The following is a 21,185-nucleotide window of genomic DNA, read 5'->3' as shown; positions in this document are numbered from 1 at the left end:
AAAACAAAGAAAATAAGTGGCCCTTCATTGTGTCAACCTTAATTGTAATATATAGGCCTATATTAAAAAATATATACATGGTTAGCCGTATCCAATAGCAACATGACTTTGACGTCACACGTAGGCAGCGAGACACAAGGAAAATGAGCAAGCGAAAATACAATACAAAGTACAATAAGCATTCTTTAGGTGGTGATAGATTCTCTATTCGGACATTATAGCCGCTATATGTGGGACTGTCGGTCCGATATTGTAAAAAAATCCAATAAAAAATGTATGTTTACGGAAGTACATGTCTCAAGTATTATCTCGGCGGTTAGTCGAGTGAAAGAAAAACAACATACAGATGATAATTCACACAATATAATACCACGAAAGCGTACAGCACTAAACAATAACATTTATTTGGGCAGCATCATACTCAAACTCAGGCAGAAAGGCAGGGTCCGGCCAGGTTCACAGTCACAGGCTGTCAGTGCATCATACAGGTACATAATTCAGCATGGTTAGGCTATATATAGCTGTTTCTTTTTCTATTCTACTACTCTATTCTACTTCTGCTGTCTGCGTCTCCCTGGGTATTCCTAGACCAGATGGCAAACAGTAAAGAAATGCCACAATATACCAGGACTTAAGAAACGAGATGTCCAACAAAGGATTTGACTAACCCTGGCCAATTTTACGCAACAAGTAGACTCTGATGCAGCGGAGACAGGGTTGCCAGATTGGCTGGTTTTTGGTGGATTTAGAAGTTTTTAGATTGATTAGGTTGGAAATTCTCAATCCCATCTGGCAACCCTTAGCGGAGAGTCTACAGATATGTTTACAGATATCACACTGCTGTGCACACCACACTTTGTTAAAATAAATAAAGCTTGTACTATTCTACTTATAATACATTCTACTGATGTAGTGTAGTCTACCATTTGGTTTTAGTTATAGGCTATTGCTCTCACTTGTTTGTACTTTTTGCTAAGTCAAGCATTTAGAATGTAGAGTGCATATTGCGAAATTTCGCAACGTCAATAACGCATCGGCCTCTAAAAAACGTTTTTTTTTTTTTTTTTTTTTTTTTTACTCCGTTGCGAAAGGGCCCCCGCCGCCACCTTGCGGGGGGGGCCCGGGATTTTGCGCTACGCCACTGGGTGTAGCCTGAAGATGTTTTTCTCTCCCAGATGTTTGACAATTATCTTCTCCACCTTCTAATTTCTGTCTCTCTCTCTCTTCTTGTTGCAAATGTTATTAAATGTAAGTTACAGTATATCTCTCTTCTCTCTCTTTCTCTCTCTCTCTCCTTCCTTCTCTCTCTCTCTCTCCTCTCTCTCTACTTCCTTCCCTCTCTCTCCTTCCTTCCCTCTCTCTCTACTTCCTTCCCTCTCTCTCCTTCCTTCCCTCTCTCCCTCTCTCTCTCTCTTGCTCTCTCTCTCCCCTTCCTTCTCTCTCCTCCCCCCCCTCCCCCCTCTCTCCTCCCCCCCCCCCCCCTCCCAGAGCTCAGGGTCCTCCTGCTGGGGTGGAAGGGGGTGGGGAAGAGCTCGGTGGGCAACGCCATCCTGGGCCGTGGGGAGTTTGAGTCGGGCTGCGAGACGCTGACATGCGTGCGGAGGCAGGCCCTGGTGGCCGGACGCAGGGTCACCGTGGTCGACACGCCCGGCTGGGACTGGTTCTCCCTCCGACGCACCCCGAAACAGGTGCGTCTGGAGACCCAGAGGGGTCTATGTATAGATATAGATATATAGATATAGAGATATAGATATAGATAGAGAGATATAGATATAGATATAGATATATAGATATAGAGATATAGATATATAGATATAGATATAGAGATATACAGTAGATATAGAGATATAGAGATATAGATATAGACATATAGACATAGAGATATAGATATAGACATATAGACATTCAGAGACACCTTATACGGACGCCCCCCCCCCCCCCCCCCCGCTGAAACAGGTGCGTCTGGAGACCCAGAGGGGCCTATATATAGATATAGAGATATATATATATAGATATACACATATAGACATAGAGATATAGATATAGACATATAGATATTCAGAGACACCTTATACGCCCCCCCCCCCCCCTGAAACAGGTGCGTCTGGAGACCCAGAGGGGCGCGGCCCTGCTCCGCCCGGGGCCCCACGCCCTCCTCCTGGTGCTGCCCGCGGTCTCGTCCCTGACGGCCCGCAAGAGGCGGACCCTGGTGGCCCACCTGAGGGCCCTGCTGGGCTCCGGGGCGTCCCTCCACGCCATGGTGCTGTTCAGCTGCGGCGGGGACCGGCTGGGACGTGCGCCCGTGGAGGAGCACGTCCAGAGGGGCGGCCGGGAGCTCCGCAGGATGCTGGAGTACTGCGGGAACCACTACCACGCGCTGGACTGCCACCAGGCGCCGCCGCCGCCGCCCGGAGGAGCGAAGGACAGCGGCGGCGGCGGCGGACAGCGGAGACTAGTCTCCGAGCTGCTGGACAAGATGGAGGACATGATCAGGGAGAACGGGGACGAGGCCTTCCTGGCCGTGGCCCCTGGTGAGGGTGGACGGAGACGCCTGATGTGTTCTAGACATAGAGATAGAGACATAGAGAGATAGAGATAGATAGAGACATAGAGATATAGAGAGATAGAGACATATAGAGATAGAGACATATAGAGATAGAGATAGAGACATAGAGACATAGAGAGATAGAGATATAGAGATATAGAGAGATAGAGACATATAGAGATAGAGACATAGAGATAGAAATATAGAGATAGATATAGAGATAGGTATAGATATATATATATATATATATATATATATATATATATATATATATATAGAGAGAGAGAGAGAGAGAGAGAGAGAGAGAGAGAGACATAGAGAGAGACATAGAGATAGATATAGAGATAGAGACATAGAGATAGATACATATAGAGATAGAGACATAGATATAGATATAGAGACATAGAGATAGAGATATAGAGATATAGAGATATATAGATATAGAGACATAGAGATAGAGACATAGAGATATATATATATACTGTATATATAGAGATAGATATATAGAGATATAGAGATAGAGACATAGAGATATAGAGATATAGAGACATATAGAGATAGAGATATAGAGATAGATATAGATATAGAGATAGGTATAGATATATATATATATATATATATATATATATATATATATATATAGAGAGAGAGAGATAGAGACATAGAGATAGAGACATAGAGATAGAGACATAGAGATAGATATAGAGATAGAGACATAGAGATAGAGACATATAGAGATAGAGACATAGAGATAGATATAGATATAGAGACATAGAGATAGAGATATAGATATAGATATAGAGACATAGAGATAGAGACATAGAGATATATATACTGTATATATAGAGATATAGAGATAGATATAGATATAGAGACATATAGATAGAGATATAGAGATAGATATAGAGACATATAGAGATATAGATACAGTATAGTGCGATATAGATATAGAGATAGATATAGATATAGAGACATAGAGATAGAGATATAGAGATAGATATAGATATAGAGACATAGAGATAGAGATAGATATAGATATAGAGACATAGAGATAGAGATATAGATATATATATAGATATAGAGACATAGAGATACCAGCAGAAGAATATAGGGGATTTTTCCTTACAGGTTGTAAAGGTGACTAATCAGGCTTTCCAACGATATAAAATACAATACCAATTGGTATTATTAAAGGGGAGGAATAATCTACAAAATAACGTTTCCGAACTTTTTTTGAGGGTTTTAGATATAGATATAGACATATAGATATAGAGAGACAAAGAGATTACGTTATGTATATCATATTTTGAATTTCATCTTTTTTTTGCCTCTTTTATTTATATTATATTATATTATATGTCTCTTTGTGAATGTAAGAAGATTAATATATATGAATCCCCCCCCCCCCTCTCTCTGCCTGTTCCCCCCCCCCTCTCTCTGCCCCCCCCCCCCTCTGTCTTCTCTGCCTCCCAGTGACGGAGGACAGTCCTAACTCATCTAACACCACCAGCCCTGACAACGACTGCAAGAGATGCCAGCTCCAGTGACCAAGGAGGAGGAAGAGGACCTTGTTAAAGGAACAGTACCCTCCCCATGAAGACTTCCTATGGTTTACCATGACGCTGACCCCTACGTGAAGACTTCCTATGGTTTACCATGACGCTGACCCTCCCCATGAAGACTTCCTATGGTTTACCATGACGCTGACCCCTACGTGAAGACTTCCTATGGTTTACCATGACGCTGACCCCTACGTGAAGACTTCCTATGGTTTACCATGACGCTGACCCCTACGTGAAGACTTCCTATGGTTTACCATGACGCTGACCCCTACGTGAAGACTTCCTATGGTTTACCATGACGCTGACCCTCCCCATGAAGACTTCCTATGGTTTACCATGACGCTGACCCCTACGTGAAGACTTCCTATGGTTTACCATGACGCTGACCCCTACGTGAAGACTACCTATGGTTTACCATGACGCTGACCCCTACGTGAAGACTTCCTATGGTTTACCATGACGCTGACCCCTACGTGAAGACTTCCTATGGTTTACCATGACGCTGACCCTCCCCATGAAGACTTCCTATGGTTTACCATGACGCTGACCCCTACGTGAAGACATGACTCATTGTTGCATTTCCTTCACTAATAAGGGAGGCATGTGGAAATCTGTTGGAGCTCAAGTCGACTACAAACCCACAACGCACTGCTCTCTCTCTCTCTCTCTCTCTCTGGCCATGTTCGTAAATTCGCCGGAGCGCACACTGGGTTCAATGTCATAAAGGAACCGAGTCATCTGATTGGACAAGAGGCAGTCACGTGGACGCTCCGCCGCTCTCAGAGCGAATTTACGAACGTGGCCATGACTGGAAGCAACTACGCAATGCATGATGGGAGATGAATGGTGAGGATGATGTTTAGTTTAGCACACTGCAAAACATGCACACTTTAAAACATGCACACTTAAACATGCACCCTCCAAAACATGCACACTTTAAAACATGTACACTTAAAACATGCACACTTTAAAACATGCACACTTTAAAACATGTACACTTAAAACATGCACACTTTAAAACATGCACACTTTAAAACATGTACACTTAAAACATGCACACTTCAAAACATGCACACTTCAAAACATGCACACTTCAAAACATACACACTTCAAAAAATTCACAGGTCAAAGTGGCCTGTTCAAAGGGAACACATGCAGTGAAACAGAGCTGACTTGTCTTGCTTCCTCCACAAAAAGCTTCTTCCCACTCCAAAGGCATCAAGTGCTCACTGGAAATGACTCCCAACACATTGGTGACATTCTGAGATGTGTTTTCTCACGGGAGAAGCCATTGATGTCAGACTGTAAAGACTCTCTGTTGAATGACTGTAGAAATGTCCATCATGTCAGACTTTTCCTCAGCATTTAACTGTGGAGTGTCACACAAGGGATGTTCTTGTGGGGAGCATGCAGCGTCTGGCCTGTAGAGGGAGCTATAGGACTGTGGTGTGATGATTGGACACCGGCTGGTGCTAACCCACATCAGCCACACTCCACCACAGTCCTGTAGCTCCCCCTACAGGCCAGACTCTGCATGCTCCCCACAGGTCTATACAACCTTCAGCACTGCCATACATCGTCTACTCTACATTAAACACACTTGTGATGAAAAAGAAATAAATAATAATATTGCAACTCTGACACTTCTGCTGAAAACCTTTACTGACAAATGTCCCATCTGACGAGGTATTACAGTGCATACAGTGTTTTGAAAAGCATGACAGTATTCATCCACCAGGATGTAATGCTGAGTGCACTTTGAATGTTCAGTTAAACATGTCAGGGGAATGTTTTTAGTGAGGGGAGAGGTCTCTCTGATTCAAGTTTGTTTCATATCATCATTAAAGCATTTTACACTGACCTTGATTGTGAGGTGTGAATCATAATGTCCTGATAAGTGGTGTTTCTACTTGATCACTCTGATTTCACTGCTTACATAACCTCAACCAGTTAACAAGAGATAATCACAGCCAACCTGAGCTCAATGTGACAGGGTCTGGTGAAAAGGTCCCCACGTAAGGCAAGGGCTTCTTTCTTTTTGACAGATTATGGAAGTGCAGATTGTAAACTTTCAAATGAGGTGTCATACATTGAAATCTAAATAGTTGAAGAAGATATGCTTATTTGAATGTTGGTACCCCTCAAACCAAATACCAGAGAATATCGTTCTGAATCTAAACAGACGCGTTTGCTACCATCGCGTTTGGTAATCACTAAACACTGACCGACAGCAGATCTGGGATCAGCAAAAGAGCTTTTATTAAATGTCCCACAATTTACATATGAGGAGATCTTCCCAATGCAGAGCACTAGTCATAGAGGAATCACATTCTGCCTGTTGGATTAGGATTCATACTCTGAGCAAAGTAAGCAAGTAAGTATAATGTCAACACAGCAATTATAACTACTACAGGTTATGATAAAAAATCAATCTTAATTATTTGACAGCCTTAATATTTTATATTTATGATTCTAATATCATAAGACTGACTTCCATGCCCCTGAGACACATTTAGTAACAAAAGAAAAAAGAAAGAAAATACAGAACAAACAATAAACACTTAAACTTAACTAAGAACTCAACATTCTTAAGATACAATCATGAATATAAATCATTTATTGAAAATGATAGTGTCGTGGATTTATTACCACACTTGTCATCAACTCTCTATAATTACCAGTGAGTCAGCATTTATATCAGCAAATGTAATGAAGCCTTATGTAAATGATTAACTATGTATCGAGCCTGTTATTGACTTTGGATCGGGTGGGAAAGACGGGTGGGCCCACCCCACCCCCCACCCCCCACCCCCCCTCCTCACTGGGATGACATCACGGTCAGAGACACCTCTGATTGGCAGACCTGTACATCGGGGTGTTTAGCATCACCAGCACGTCCAATATTGAAGAAGGGGAACAGTCTCTCAGTGAAGGTGTGTTTATGAGTGAGGATGAGTGTCTTGTCTTCAGGGTCGTAGAAGGACACCTCCCCCTTGTTGTAGTCCAGCTGTATTCTGATCCTCTGGGGTCTCCTCTTCAGAGTGATGGTCTTACCCACTACATCTGTATACTTACCAGCCGTCTGGTGTATAGCCCAGATTCCATATTGTGGTGATGCATATGGTACCTCCCCCTTTCTGTCACTGGACTCTTTAACCACACCCATGTTCCAGACAGGATGGTCCCCCACCTCCACCTCCCAGCTGTGCTCTCCTGAGATGAACCCCTCAGAGCCCAGAACAGTTGGATACTTCATGAACCGTTCTGGGTTGTCAGGGAGCTGCTGCCATGACCCTCTCCATCTCACACTGGTCAGATCATCAGACAGAGAGAGCTGGGGATGTGCAGTGTTGGGGTCCAGAATCACAGCAGCTTTAAAACAAACACAGATACATTCTACACATTATGAGCTGTATTATTTATTATACTGTGGGGAACATGGCACGTTTCGACCTGCAGGGGGAGCCACAGGACGGTTGGTGAAGGGGATGGGGGCGTAATTGGCACCGGCTGATGCCAATTAGGTCCTCATCAAAGCGCCCTCTTAATGTGTTGCTTTGTTTCCCCCGGGAGACCAGTAGGACGAAGGGTGCGGAGAGCAGGAAGCGGGATAGAAACAGCAGAGAACCAGTCACGGGAGTAATCGGAGAGAGCTGCGGAGAGCCGCGACCGAAAGGGTCGGGCAGCCAGCAAACGGAGACGTTCTCCCCTGAGCGAGGCTCAGCCGAACTGTCTGCGTTCCAGTGTGCTACCTCAAATAAACATGTCTCTAAACCCGCCAGATCCTATTGTCTGTCTCCCTCTGTGCCGAACCTGTTACATATACATACTATACCTATATCACCACTTCCCCAGAGTAAACCAGGGCGAGTTATTAGGAGAGCTGGACAGGGTTGCCAGATGGGATTGACTATTTCCAGCATAACCGCTAAATCCACCAAAAACCAGCCCAAAACCTATATTGTCAGAAAGCAGCTAATTGCTATTGGGCAGGTGCCTATCTCCTCCCCATAAACTGTATGTCTGTTGCCAATGATGTTTGTAAAATAATAATAATCCTGCACATTGTATGTAGCTACTAGGGTGTGTGTTTTAACTTCACACATTTTGTGACTTTCAGGCACTGACATTTTGATACCGCCTAAATGCTATTTATCCAGCCCAACCTAAATGCTATATATCCAGAACAACCTAAATGCTATTTATCCAGAACAACCTAAATGCTATATATCCAGCCCAACCCGTCCAAATGCTTTTTTTTCCGGCCCAGTGTGATCAAAAGTAGCCCTTTCGGCGCTAACCCCGCCCATCTGGCAACCCTGGAGCTGGATGGCTGGAGATAGACAGATCTTGACACACGTGTGTGTGTGTGTGTGTGTGTGTGTGTGTGTGTGTACGTACACTACTCTACTTGGCATCTAATCACTCGTGTGTTTTGTGTGGATATCACGTGTGACCAACAGTGTGAAACAGTTTGGAGTTGTGTGCTGTGAATTGTGTTGCACCTATACGGTGGTGAACTAGTAGCATCATTTCTCTTGTCACATCCAGTCAGAAGTCTCTCTAGCATTACCTGCCAGCCCAGATGAAAGCACAGGTGGGTATACCTGCTGGGCATTGCTGCCTGTCGCACCTCCGACGGTGCCAGTGGGCTGACTGCAGGGTCGTCAGCCGGGAGCCACCCTTCACTGATGTTTCGCTCCTTTAATCCCGGAACATCTCAAGGTGGTGGAGCAGTGACAGGGACGTCTCCCTGCCACTCCCTGCAGCCAGCCCTAGGATCCTCCTTTCCCCCACGCCTTGTCCTTTCTTCTGAGCCAGAGCCAGAAGCTCCCTTGTTCAGCCTCCTCCGCCAGGTCTTTGAGCGCCTTTCTCAGCTTGGATCATGTGATCCCCAGCGACCTCAGGAGCTGCTGTGTAGATGTTCCTGTATAGCCTCTGCACCCAACTTCCACAGGATAGGTGACTGCCCTCCACCCTGCTTGCTAGCACGCAGCTGCCAAGTCTGTGTACTTTTCCTTCTTTCTCTCGAAGGCAGCCTCCATCCCCTCTTCCCATGGAACGGTCAGCTCCGCCATGATGTCCTCATCGGGGTAGACCAGAGTACGACATCTGGCCGAAGGGAGGTTGATGTGATCTCGTGTGGGAACTTCAGCTGTCGATCGAGGTCAGCTCTCATGTTCCACTCTCCTCCAGGAGACAGGAGGGACTACTGCTTCGTGCTGCTGCCCTGACTTTCTCCCCCTTGCCGGACAAACTGGATCCGCTGCTGTGATGTGACTGGGCTGCTCTTGTTTGATTCCAGTCTGCGTGCTTCCAGAATTTCCGCTAGTTTGCGCAGCACCCGGTCGTGCCGCCATCTGTACCGACCCTGCGTCAGTCCCGCCTTGCATCCAGAGAGGATGTGTCGCAAGTTTGGGTTGTTGGCGTTGCAGAGTTGGCAGGTCTCCTCTGTGCCATACCAGAGGTGCAGGTTCCGGGAACTGGGAAGGGTGTCGTAGGTGGCCCTGATCGAGAAGCTCAGCCTTGCTTGGGGCAGCCTCCACATATCCTTCCATGTGATGGCTCTGTTGATCACAGCCTCCCACGTTGTCCACCTTCCTTGCTGTTGTTGGCCCACGGCTCTGATTTTGTAGCACTCCTCTTCGATCTTTACGACTTCGGAGATCACTAGATCTTTCCTTTCCTTCCTCCAGAGTAAAAGCACTATGGGGCTCATGTATTATTAATAAACCTTGGCACTTTTTATATTCTTGTCCATCTCATTTGTTACTGTGCAGAGAAAGTTGGGGCTTGCTACACATTTATTAATGTTGTATTTCTATGAACATATTCAGTCTATTTAATAGTTATTCTTAATCCAATTCTGGTCAGTACTAACCGTGCTTGACAATCCCCTGCATCTTCTCCCAGACTCTGAACTGCAGGTTGCCCAGGTGTTTGGCCACGTCTATCAGCGCTCCTGAAACCTTCTCTGGGTCTGGCAGTGTGAACTGGGCTCTGGAAGAACATTCAGGAGTCAGTGCTGCTGTGGGCTTGGGTTCAGAACCCCAGAGAAGAGAGACCAGAGACAGATCACTTACCTTTTCTTACTGGCCTTGAAGTTCTGGAGAGGAACAGAGGAGAAGTGTCATCAATGCTAGTGATGTCATCAATCAGTCTTTGAATACATTTACAATTACTGTCTGAGAGAAGGCATCCTTACCTGTAGGAAGGAGATGTCTTCAGCTTTCAGCTCCTTCTCTAAGGCTGTGATTGTGTCTAAAAGTGATGATATCTGTCTGCTCAGTGCCTCAGTCTTCTCCTTCATCATCTGACTCTTCTGCTCCTCTTCCTCCCTCAGTGCAGCTATCCTGGCCTCCTCTTCTTCTCGTAGAAACTGGTGAAGTTTCTCAAACCCCTCCTTAATCTGTCTCTCTGTGTGCTGGGCCTGGCTCTGGAGACAGCAAGGGAAATATATCTTATGATCAATGTAGTTTTACTACCATAGTATGTTAACTAGTTTTACTTTAACTTCATTATTATTATTATTATTCAACGTTCAGGTGAAATGTATGCAGCTCTCTTTATGATTTTGAGTTGCAGATGCATGACTATCAGTTAGATGTCAACAGCATCCAATACTGAGCAGAACAAGAGAAGACCACATCACTGAAGACAACACGTTGCCTGACGTACACAGTACCTTAATGTGCTCTGATGTTTTATCACAGGTTTGTTTAACTTTGTTGAAGACCTCCAGCTTCTCCTGTAAGGGTTTCAGAGCTGTCTGGAGTTCCTCCTGGATTGAGACAAAACTTTACTAAGGAGGTAGGCACAGAGGCTGCGGTCCATCATGACCTCAAAAAACCTCACCACACAAAAACAATTTCTTCCCGACTGCAGTTGGCCTCATTAACGAGGCCCGGGACCCCCACTGACCCTCACTGACCCCTACTGACCCCTACTGACCCCCACTGACCCTCACTGACCCCTACTGACCCCTACTGACCCCCACTGACCCTCACTGACCCCTACTGACCCCCACTGACCCTCACTGACCCTGACTGACCCTCACTGACCCTCACTGACCCTCACTGACCCTCACTGACCCTCACTGACCCTCACTGACCCCCACTGACCCCTACTGACCCCCACTGACCCTCACTGACCCCTACTGACCCCCACTGACCCTCACTGACCCCTACTGACCCTCACTGACCCTCACTGACCCCTACTGACCCTCACTGACCCTCACTGACCCCCACTGACCCCTACTGACCCTCACTGACCCCTACTGACCCCCACTGACCCCTACTGACCCCCACTGACCCTCACTGACCCCTACTGACCCCCACTGACCCCTACTGACCCCTACTGACCCCCACTGACCCCTACTGACCCCTACTGACCCTCACTGACCCCTACTGACCCTCACTGACCCCTACTGACCCTCACTGACCCCTACTGACCCTCACTGACCCTGACTGCTAGCTTGACCTCTACTGACATCACAGTCACACTGCACTATTATCATGTCATATTCCACTCTTCTTGTAAATACTTGGCAATAAATCTGTTTCTGATTCTGATTGAGATTCTGACTGGGAGATTTCTGGACTCATTTGACAGTATCTGTTTACCACAGTTCTGTAGGAATCATTATCATAACCCTTATATAGTATAGTATAGAAACACATTCTCTCAGCACTGCCAAAACTACATTTCTTATTTCAGACAAAAAAGGATGAATCACAGTCAAATTAAAACAGAAACTAAAAATGATCATTCATTGTTATCAACAACCCTTTATCTTTTCACCCAGCATGTGCATAACATCAAGTGACATTGCTATCTATCTGTCACAGAATTTCAAATGATTTATTAAATAATTGTATTTATGTTTACCTTATGTTCCTGTGCAGCCTCGTCTACTGGGACACAGAGATGACCTCTATGTATCCTTGCGGTCTGACACACCACACAGACGAGCTGTTGATCCTCCAGACAGAAGAGCTTGTATCTCTCACCGTGCAGACTGCACAGCACCACAGACGGAGTCAATTTAGAAGCCATTTTTTGACACGATGCGAGCCCCTCTTTTGCAAGAGCCTCTTGACAAAATTCTCCTGCTTTTAAACTTTAAACAACACTTAAATAACATGTGAAGAAGCACTTGGAGATAGCAATTTTGATCATAGTATTTTCTTGTAATGGTTTAGTCTTCTGTTCTTCCCTGTTGTAGTCTTGCCACTGCTGTGTTGTAAGTCTGATAGAGCACTCCCTTTAAAAACACTGAGCTGCACTTTAACCTCATCAGAGAGACAGATAGAGAGAGAGAGAGAGAGAGAGATAGAGAGACAGAGAGAGAGATAGAGAGAGAGATAGAGAGAGAGTTCAGCATTGAGTAATCCCATCACTACAATCTCAATATCACAGGGGCAGATTCCAAGAAAGAATGAGGGAGAGAGAAAGCGAGAGAGGGAGAGAGAGAGAGAGAGCGAGAGAGGGAGAGAGGAGGAGAGAGAGAGAGCGAGAGAGGGAGAGAGGAGGAGAGAGAGAGAGCGAGAGAGGGAGAGAGGAGGAGAGACAGAGCGAGAGAGATGGAGAGAGGGCAGTTTCCAAGAGAGAATGAGGGAGAGCCAGAAGGAGGGGGGAGGGAGGGGGGACAGAATGGGAGAGGACAAATAACATTGAATTCTATCAATGTATTGTTTGTTCTGCTGATACAGGTGAGTTTGGCTCAATGTCTATGTGTGACTTAACACTAGAACAGCGACGTTTTTTTACCTACTTTTAGCGCAAAGAGGTGTCGAATCACACGACCACTCTTCACAATGGGGGAGTGTGTACTGACGCACAAAAATCGCTGGATGGCGATGTCACACAAGAAGAGAAAATGACAAGACACTATCTCTAAAAATGCATAAAGTTCCAGAGAAGTGGGGACAGAGCAGAGAGTCAGCTGAAAAGGAACATATATATATATATATAGTATATATAATAACGTATGCATGCCATTGTAGATGTAACGTAAGTGGAGAGGAGATTGATCTAGGAGATTGATCAAGACTGCGGGAGTTTTCATTACTAACGAATGAAAGTTGAAAAAAAATAATAACTGTAATATATAATAACTGTTGTCCCTTTCACACATAGTTCCATGTAATTTCCTTGGAATCCCAAGCTGTGTTGACCAGGTATCTGTAATGTTCACATTTATATATAACAGTAATAAATATAGCAATAAATGACAGCGCTGTAAATAGTGTTATTCTTGCACAATTGCACCCACAACGTGCTATTGCCGTCCGGAGTTGATCAGCTCCAGATTGAACCAAGGTTCTACAGAAACATTTTCACACAGTGACAAACATGTGATGTGTTTTATATAATATTCTTTGAACAACAGAACGGGACAGGCGCCAGAAACTGCCATAATATACCATACATACTGTATATCTGGTAATATATCGTACCTCCGTTTTATATTGAGAAATATGATGATAAATACATATAGGGCGGAGGTATGATATGTGGTGTGTTTAGTTGGCGAGCGGACAATTGGCTACTACAATGTACAATGTTGCCAAAATCAACTAGGCCTATCTAATGTTCGAAAACGAAACTACAAATATTAATCTGCGTACTGTATATCTATGGTACAACCGTCTTGCCTGTTGTGTATTATTAACATTGCCGACACAGGTCTATGAACATCTGATAATAAGGTGAAGGGCAGTATTATTCATCTTTACTTTATTGGGTGAATAAACTCAATATGAATGATTGTACAGTTTTCTATAGGCAAGAATGGGCTTTAGTTGGCGAGCGGACATGCCACATATCATCCCCGTACCTCCATCCCACATGTATTCATCATCATATTTTTCAATAATATATCTTGTATTGTCTGAACGAACATTTATTTCGCTATATTACGTGACTTATGCACCTTAGGTTTTTGTGAACGGGACGAACAGAAAGAGATTTGTTTACCACGAAACAAGGAATGCAAAATCCAAAAAAACAACGCATTACATTGGCCGTCCTATTGAGATGATAACAGTTTACAGATTGAACTCATATCTCTCGAGTATGTTTGCATATGAACACACTTATTCCTATGTAGCCTATTGCATTATTTTCATACATAATACATTCAATGCGCAGCTTTCCGAGAGCCCACGGCACATGAGAGTAATGAGAGTAAAGTTAACGTTTTATATTATAGTCTTTGAACAACAGAGCGGGACAGGCGCGAGAAACTGCCATAATATATCATACATATATCTGCCATCCCACACCTTACCTCCATCCCACATGTAGCCTATTTATCATCATATTTTTCAATATACCTCCATAGCCAACCTGGTCTCACACGGCAGCCGTCAGGATTCGACGTCTGTCGTTCGTCTCCAAACGTCGAATTCCGACGAGAAAACGAGCTCTGAAAGCGCAGGGGTACGCCTGTTATGTGCGCCTGTCGGGCTGCACGCCACATTAATTAGTTACGCCACATTTTGAGATACAAGCGCTTCAACGTTCATTCATTTGGAACTGCGAGAATGAGTAACGTTAGCCCGATTGCACTTGCATTAATAAAGCGTTATATAAATATAATTTATTATTATTATTATTGCCTACAGCTAATTGTTACAAGGTGAGAGCTAAAACATACGTGTAACGTTAGCCAGCAATAGCTAGACTAGATATATATAGCTAGATATAGTCACTATATAGTCTAAATGCAACCTGGTCTCACACGGCAGACGTCAGGATTCGGATGTAATATTAAACTCCCATATTTATTCTTTAAACAAACAAATCTGGGGGAGTGGTCGGAGTTAACGAGATATTGTTCCAATCCATTACCTGGCCATTACCTGCCTGTGAAAAGTATGAAACGTTTGCATTGCCTAGCGTGTAGGCCCGTGAGAAATTGAGAGCATATAAATCACTAGATGCCTACAACTACGCAATCTGTGGTCATGTACAGTACATCAAATACCATGACATAGATTCTAAATAAGAACAATATTCCATTTGCTTACAGATTCCGGGGTGGCGTTATTTGCCGATGTCCGTGTGAGTCGTCCGCGAATACATGCGTCTTCCTCTTTGCTGGATTTGTCTGCTTGACTGCATCACGTTCAGTGGCGGACTGGCCACCGGGCATGCCTGGCAAATGCCAGGAGGGCCGCGAGACTCTGGGCCGCTCAGAATGTATTATCTTTTTTTTTAAATACTGTATATATATATATATATTATTTGTAATTTTGTCTCTGGTGATTTTCATTGAAAATAACTTATTTCAGCAGACCGCGGCCCAAAACATATTATATCGGCCCGGGCAGCGGATTTGCGGAACCTAGGATGGTAGGGGATGGTAGAGCAATACCGCTACCTGATTGGTTGGCGAAGCACTCGTGAAGAGCCCCCTCATTGGCTGGCGAGTCTACCATCTAATTAGCCAGACTCCTTGCTATAAGCAAGCAATATTGGGCTAACGTAAACGTTATCCAATAATGCGTTGTCCATGTGTTGAATAGAAGTGATGATAGTTGAGTATGGTTGAAGGCTGCAGACTAGTTACTGCTCCTAAATAGTGTTACTTTATTAGATGACTCAGTGTTGCTTCTGAAGAGTCCGGAGGGAGCATGACTATGGGAAAGTGAAAGAGGGGAGCGGTGCACAGCAGAACATGAACACACTCCCCTGAAGTTGCGTCAACACAGTAATATGGTTTGTGGGTATACAATGTGACAAATTGAATGTTAACAAGCTGGTTAATATCAGAATAAAACGTGCAGACTGCAGAATGAGTGTTTCTGGTTTATTTTATGAAGCTGGTTCACATGACCAAGGTCAGGCTAGTACTGTATACACTGTGTTGCCCAGTCAATAAACATGTTTCCTTATGACTTCTAACCTTTCTTGGTGTAGGTAGGGGCCCGAACAATGACTCAAGCCCAGGGGCCCCCACTAGGTAGGGGCTATGCTTGGGAAATGGAGTTCAATATAAGATCTAAAGAATTAGCCTACTTGTTGTGAGTTTGATTTCAGAATTTAGCAGTTGGCATTGTTTCTCATGTTTTGGTCTGGCCTATTTGTCCTGAATGTGCCTTATAGCATACTACTGGTTATACTATGCTCTCAATAACGTTGTGTGGATTGTTGTCGGCACTCTGAATTCATCAGCGATTGTAGTGTGTCAGTTGCGTGTGCGTGTGTGTGTTACATTTGTGTTCCAAATGTCTACATTCGATTCTAGTCAGTCTGGTTATCTCAAGCTTTTTATGTTAACAATCCGTGTTGATGTTGCGTTTGGAAATAGGGCTGTTGTGTCGCAAATGCCAGGGCTGTTTTTTGATCCCAGTCCGCCCCTGATCACGTTGTTTAATTATAAATAAGAACAATATTCCATTTGTTCATTTGCTTTAATGAAATGACTCTGCGAAATGACAATAATTAAACAAGTCCTGAGCAGGACGAACGCAGGTGTAAACTAACGTATTCACGCGACACGGCGGACAACTGTAGGGAGGTTCTAGTGCTTGATGTGAAGTGCCGTTTGGAATGAGACATCTTCTCACACGTACAGGCACACAACGAGTACAACATGTTGCATTTTCATGCCATTAGGCAACTTGCTTCCTAGCATAGCAGGTCCATTTGGACTTTGAAATACCTCCATGACTTTATATGGCCACTGTGTGTGTCTGTGGAGAAAAGGGTACGTTTGGGCCCAGGGAAGGGGCTGCGAAAGAGTCACACTCACCAAACTTTACACACTCCTTCCCCTTCATGGGACATTGTACCATGTCAACTTTCACCCTCCTAGGCCATTCCCTAGAGGCCCTGCACGCGACTGCTATATATTAGCAGGGACCTGCTATGCTAGGAAGCAAGTTGCCTAATGGCATAAAAATGCAACATGTTGTACTTGTTGTGTGCCTGTACGTGTGAGAAGATGTCTTTTTACAAACGGCACTTCCAATCAAGCACTAGAGCTCCCTACTCTGTATGGTACATTATATTGATAATTGGGTCCCTGGTTACCTACTACATACCTACTACATACTGCATACCTACTACATACTACATACCTACTACATACTGCATACTTACTACATACTACATACATACTACATACTACATACCTACTACATACTACATACGTACTATATACTACATACCTACTACATACTGCATACTGCATACCTACTACATACTACATACCTACTACATACTGCATACCTACTTAAGCGTTACTGTTAAGTGACAAGATTCTCTGTGTGTCTGTGTCACTGGCGTACCAGAGACGCCCGCATCCCCTCCAAGACAGGATTTGTCTGCGAAGACAAACAGCACACATGTGATTGTGTTTGTGTATGTGATCAACACACATACCTACTACATACTGCATATCTACTACATACTACATACATACTACATACTACATACCTACTACATACTGCATACCTACTACATACTACATACCTACTACATACTGCATACCTACTACATACTACATACCTACTACATACTGCATACCTACTACATACTACATACCTACTACATACTACATACCTACTACATACTACATACCTACTACATACTACATACCTACTACATACTACATACCTACTACATACTACATACCTACTACATACTGCATACCTACTACATACTACATACCTACTACATACTACATACCTACTACATACATACTACATACCTACTACATACTACATACTGCATACCTACTACATACTACATACCTACTACATACTACATACCTACTACATACTGCATACCTACTACATACTACATACCTACTACATACTACATACCTACTACATACTACATACTACATACCTACTACATACTACATACCTACTACATACTACATACTGCATACCTACATACTACATACCTACTACATACTACATACCTACTACATACTGCATACCTACTACATACTACATACCTACTACATACTACATACCTACTACATACTACATACCTACTACATACTACATACCTACTACATACTACATACCTACTACATACTGCATACCTACTACATACTACATACCTACTACATACTACATACCTACTACATACTACATACCTACTACATACTACATACATATTACATACTACATACCTACTACATACTACATACCTACTACATACTACATACCTACTACATACGGCATACCTACTACATACTACATACCTACTACATACTACATACCTACGACATACTACATACCTACTACATACTACATACCTACTACATACTACATACCTACTACATACTACATACCTACTACATACTGCATACCTACTACATACTACATACCTACTACATACTACATACCTACTACATACTACATACCTACTACATACTACATACCTACTACATACTGCATACCTACTACATACTACATACCTACTACATACTGCATACCTACTTAAGCGTTACTGTTAAGTGACAAGATTCTCTGTGTGTCTGTGTCACTGGCGTACCAGAGACGCCCGCATCCCCTCCAAGACAGGATTTGTCTGCGAAGACAAACAGCACACATGTGATTGTGTTTGCGTATGTGATCAACACACAGATATGAGGTCATGTGACGGGGCTGCTCACAGGGCTGTGAGAGGAAACATGAATGCTGCTAATCACCGTGGGATAGCTAGCAAGCTAGGTAGTTAGCTGACTAATTATATTATAATAATAAATCGTATTAAAATCAAACGTGAACGAAGAAATGTGAACTAGCTTACCTATGGAAGCTCCTCACTGACTTTACAGTGAAAAAAGCGATTGAAAGAATTTAAACACAATGAGCAGGGCTTACGGAGCAGCTAGGATAGTCTAAAAGAAAATCATTTGAGACGAGATGTTTGCGTGTGTGAAAAAAAAGCATTTTACCCACTCCGTGTCACACACACACACAGGCCGTAAATGCTTATTGAGGAAAACCAGATACCAGAAGTTTGCTTTCTTCCTACACAGAAAAACGGCAAAATAGCTTCATACTAGCTTATCCTGATGTGATTTAGAAAATGTAAGGACTTCACATATCTCCTTTATCAGATCTTTATCAGACCCGTATCAGATCTTTATCAGATCTTTATCAGACCTTTATCAGATCTTTATCAGACCCTTATCAGATCTTTATCAGATCTTTATCAGATCTTTATCAGATCTTTATCAGACCATTATCAGACCTTTATCAGATCTTTATCAGACCTTTATCAGATCTTTATCAGACCCTTATCCGATCTTTATCAGATCTTTATCAGACCTTTATCAGATCTTTATCAGACCCTTATCAGATCTTTATCAGATCTTTATCAGATCTTTATCAGACCCTTATCAGATCTTAATCAGATCTTTATCAGATCTTTATCAGAGCTTTATCAGATCTTTATCAGACCTTTATCAGATCTTTATCAGACCTTTGTCAAATCTTTATCAGACCCTTATCAGATCTTTATCAGATCTTTATCAGATCTTTATCAGACATTTATCAGACCTTTATCAGATCTTTATCAGACCTTTATCAGACCTTTATCAGACCTTTATCAGATCTTTATCAGACCTTTATCAGATCTTTATCAGACCTTTATCAGATCTTTATCAGACCTTTATCAGATCTTTATCAGACCCTTATCAGATCTTTATCCGATCTTTATCAGATCTTTATCAGATCTTTATCAGACCTTTATCAGATCTTTATCAGACCTTTATCAGACCTTTATCAGACCCTTATCAGATCTTTATCAGATCTTTATCAGATCTTTATCAGATCATTATCAGACCTTTATCAGAGCTTTATCAGACCTTTATCAGATCTTTATCAGACCTTTATCAGATCTTTATCAGACCTTTATCAGATCTTTATCAGACCCTTATCAGATCTTTATCAGATCTTTATCAGACCTTTATCAGATCTTTATCAGACCCTTATCAGATCTTTATCAGATCTTTATCAGATCTTTATCAGACCCTTATCAGATCTTTATCAGATCTTTATCAGATCTTTATCAGAGCTTTATCAGATCTTTATCAGACCTTTGTCAAATCTTTATCAGACCCTTATCAGATCTTTATCAGATCTTTATCAGATCTTTATCAGACATTTATCAGACCTTTATCAGATCTTTATCAGACCTTTATCAGACCTTTATCAGACCTTTATCAGATCTTTATCAGACCTTTATCAGATCTTTATCAGACCTTTATCAGATCTTTATCAGACCTTTATCAGATCTTTATCAGACCCTTATCAGATCTTTATCCGATCTTTATCAGATCTTTATCAGATCTTTATCAGACCTTTATCAGACCTTTATCAGACCTTTATCAGACCCTTATCAGATCTTTATCAGATCTTTATCAGATCTTTATCAGATCATTATCAGACCTTTATCAGACCTTTATCAGACCTTTATCAGATCTTTATCAGACCTTTATCAGATCTTTATCAGACCTTTATCAGATCTTTATCAGACCTTTATCATATATTTATCAGACCCTTATCAGATCTTTATCAGATCTTTATCAGATCTTTATCAGATCTTTATCAGACCTTTATCAGATCTTTATCAGACCTTTATCAGACCTTTATCAGATCTTTATCAGATCTTTATCAGATCTTTATCAGATCTTTATCAGACATTTATCAGACCTTTATCAGATCTTTATCAGACCTTTATCAGACCTTTATCAGACCTTTATCAGATCTTTATCAGACCTTTATCAGATCTTTATCAGACCTTTATCAGATCTTTATCAGACCTTTATCAGATCTTTATCAGACCCTTATCAGATCTTTATCCGATCTTTATCAGATCTTTATCAGACCTTTATCAGATCTTTATCAGACCTTTATCAGACCTTTATCAGACCCTTATCAGATCTTTATCAGATCTTTATCAGATCTTTATCAGACATTTATCAGACCTTTATCAGATCTTTATCAGACCTTTATCAGACCTTTATCAGACCTTTATCAGATCTTTATCAGACCTTTATCAGATCTTTATCAGACCTTTATCAGATCTTTATCAGACCTTTATCA

General features: G+C 42.6%; 2 protein-coding genes across 2 annotated transcripts in view; one reads left to right on the top strand and one right to left on the bottom strand.

The window, feature by feature from the left end:
• LOC308150832 (GTPase IMAP family member 8-like) overlaps window positions 1-4,092 on the top strand; it is a gene marked incomplete at both ends in the record, with an annotated part of 11,099 nt that extends 7,007 nt beyond the window's left edge. Inside the window, 3 exons of the mRNA XM_080523623.1 lie at window positions 1,489-1,688; window positions 2,099-2,531; window positions 4,019-4,092. Of these exons, the coding sequence (XP_080379749.1) occupies window positions 1,489-1,688; window positions 2,099-2,531; window positions 4,019-4,092 (707 nt within the window). The remainder of the gene's footprint in view (window positions 1-1,488; window positions 1,689-2,098; window positions 2,532-4,018) is intronic.
• Window positions 4,093-6,925: 2,833 nt separating this feature from the next.
• LOC308150831 (E3 ubiquitin-protein ligase TRIM35-like) lies at window positions 6,926-12,162 on the bottom strand (the record flags this gene model as incomplete). The annotated part of the gene is made up of 6 exons (XM_080523622.1): window positions 6,926-7,479; window positions 9,989-10,107; window positions 10,191-10,213; window positions 10,313-10,543; window positions 10,793-10,888; window positions 11,995-12,162. 6 exons carry the CDS (start codon window positions 12,160-12,162, stop codon window positions 6,926-6,928), a joined length of 1,191 nt encoding a protein of 396 aa, XP_080379748.1.
• Window positions 12,163-21,185: the final 9,023 nt, after the last annotated feature.

This window comes from Nansenia antarctica (assembly GCF_963989245.1).
Source record: "Nansenia antarctica genome assembly, chromosome: 2".
Classification (NCBI taxonomy): Eukaryota; Metazoa; Chordata; class Actinopteri; order Argentiniformes; family Microstomatidae; genus Nansenia; species Nansenia antarctica.
This window is presented reverse-complemented; position numbering and strand designations above follow the sequence as displayed.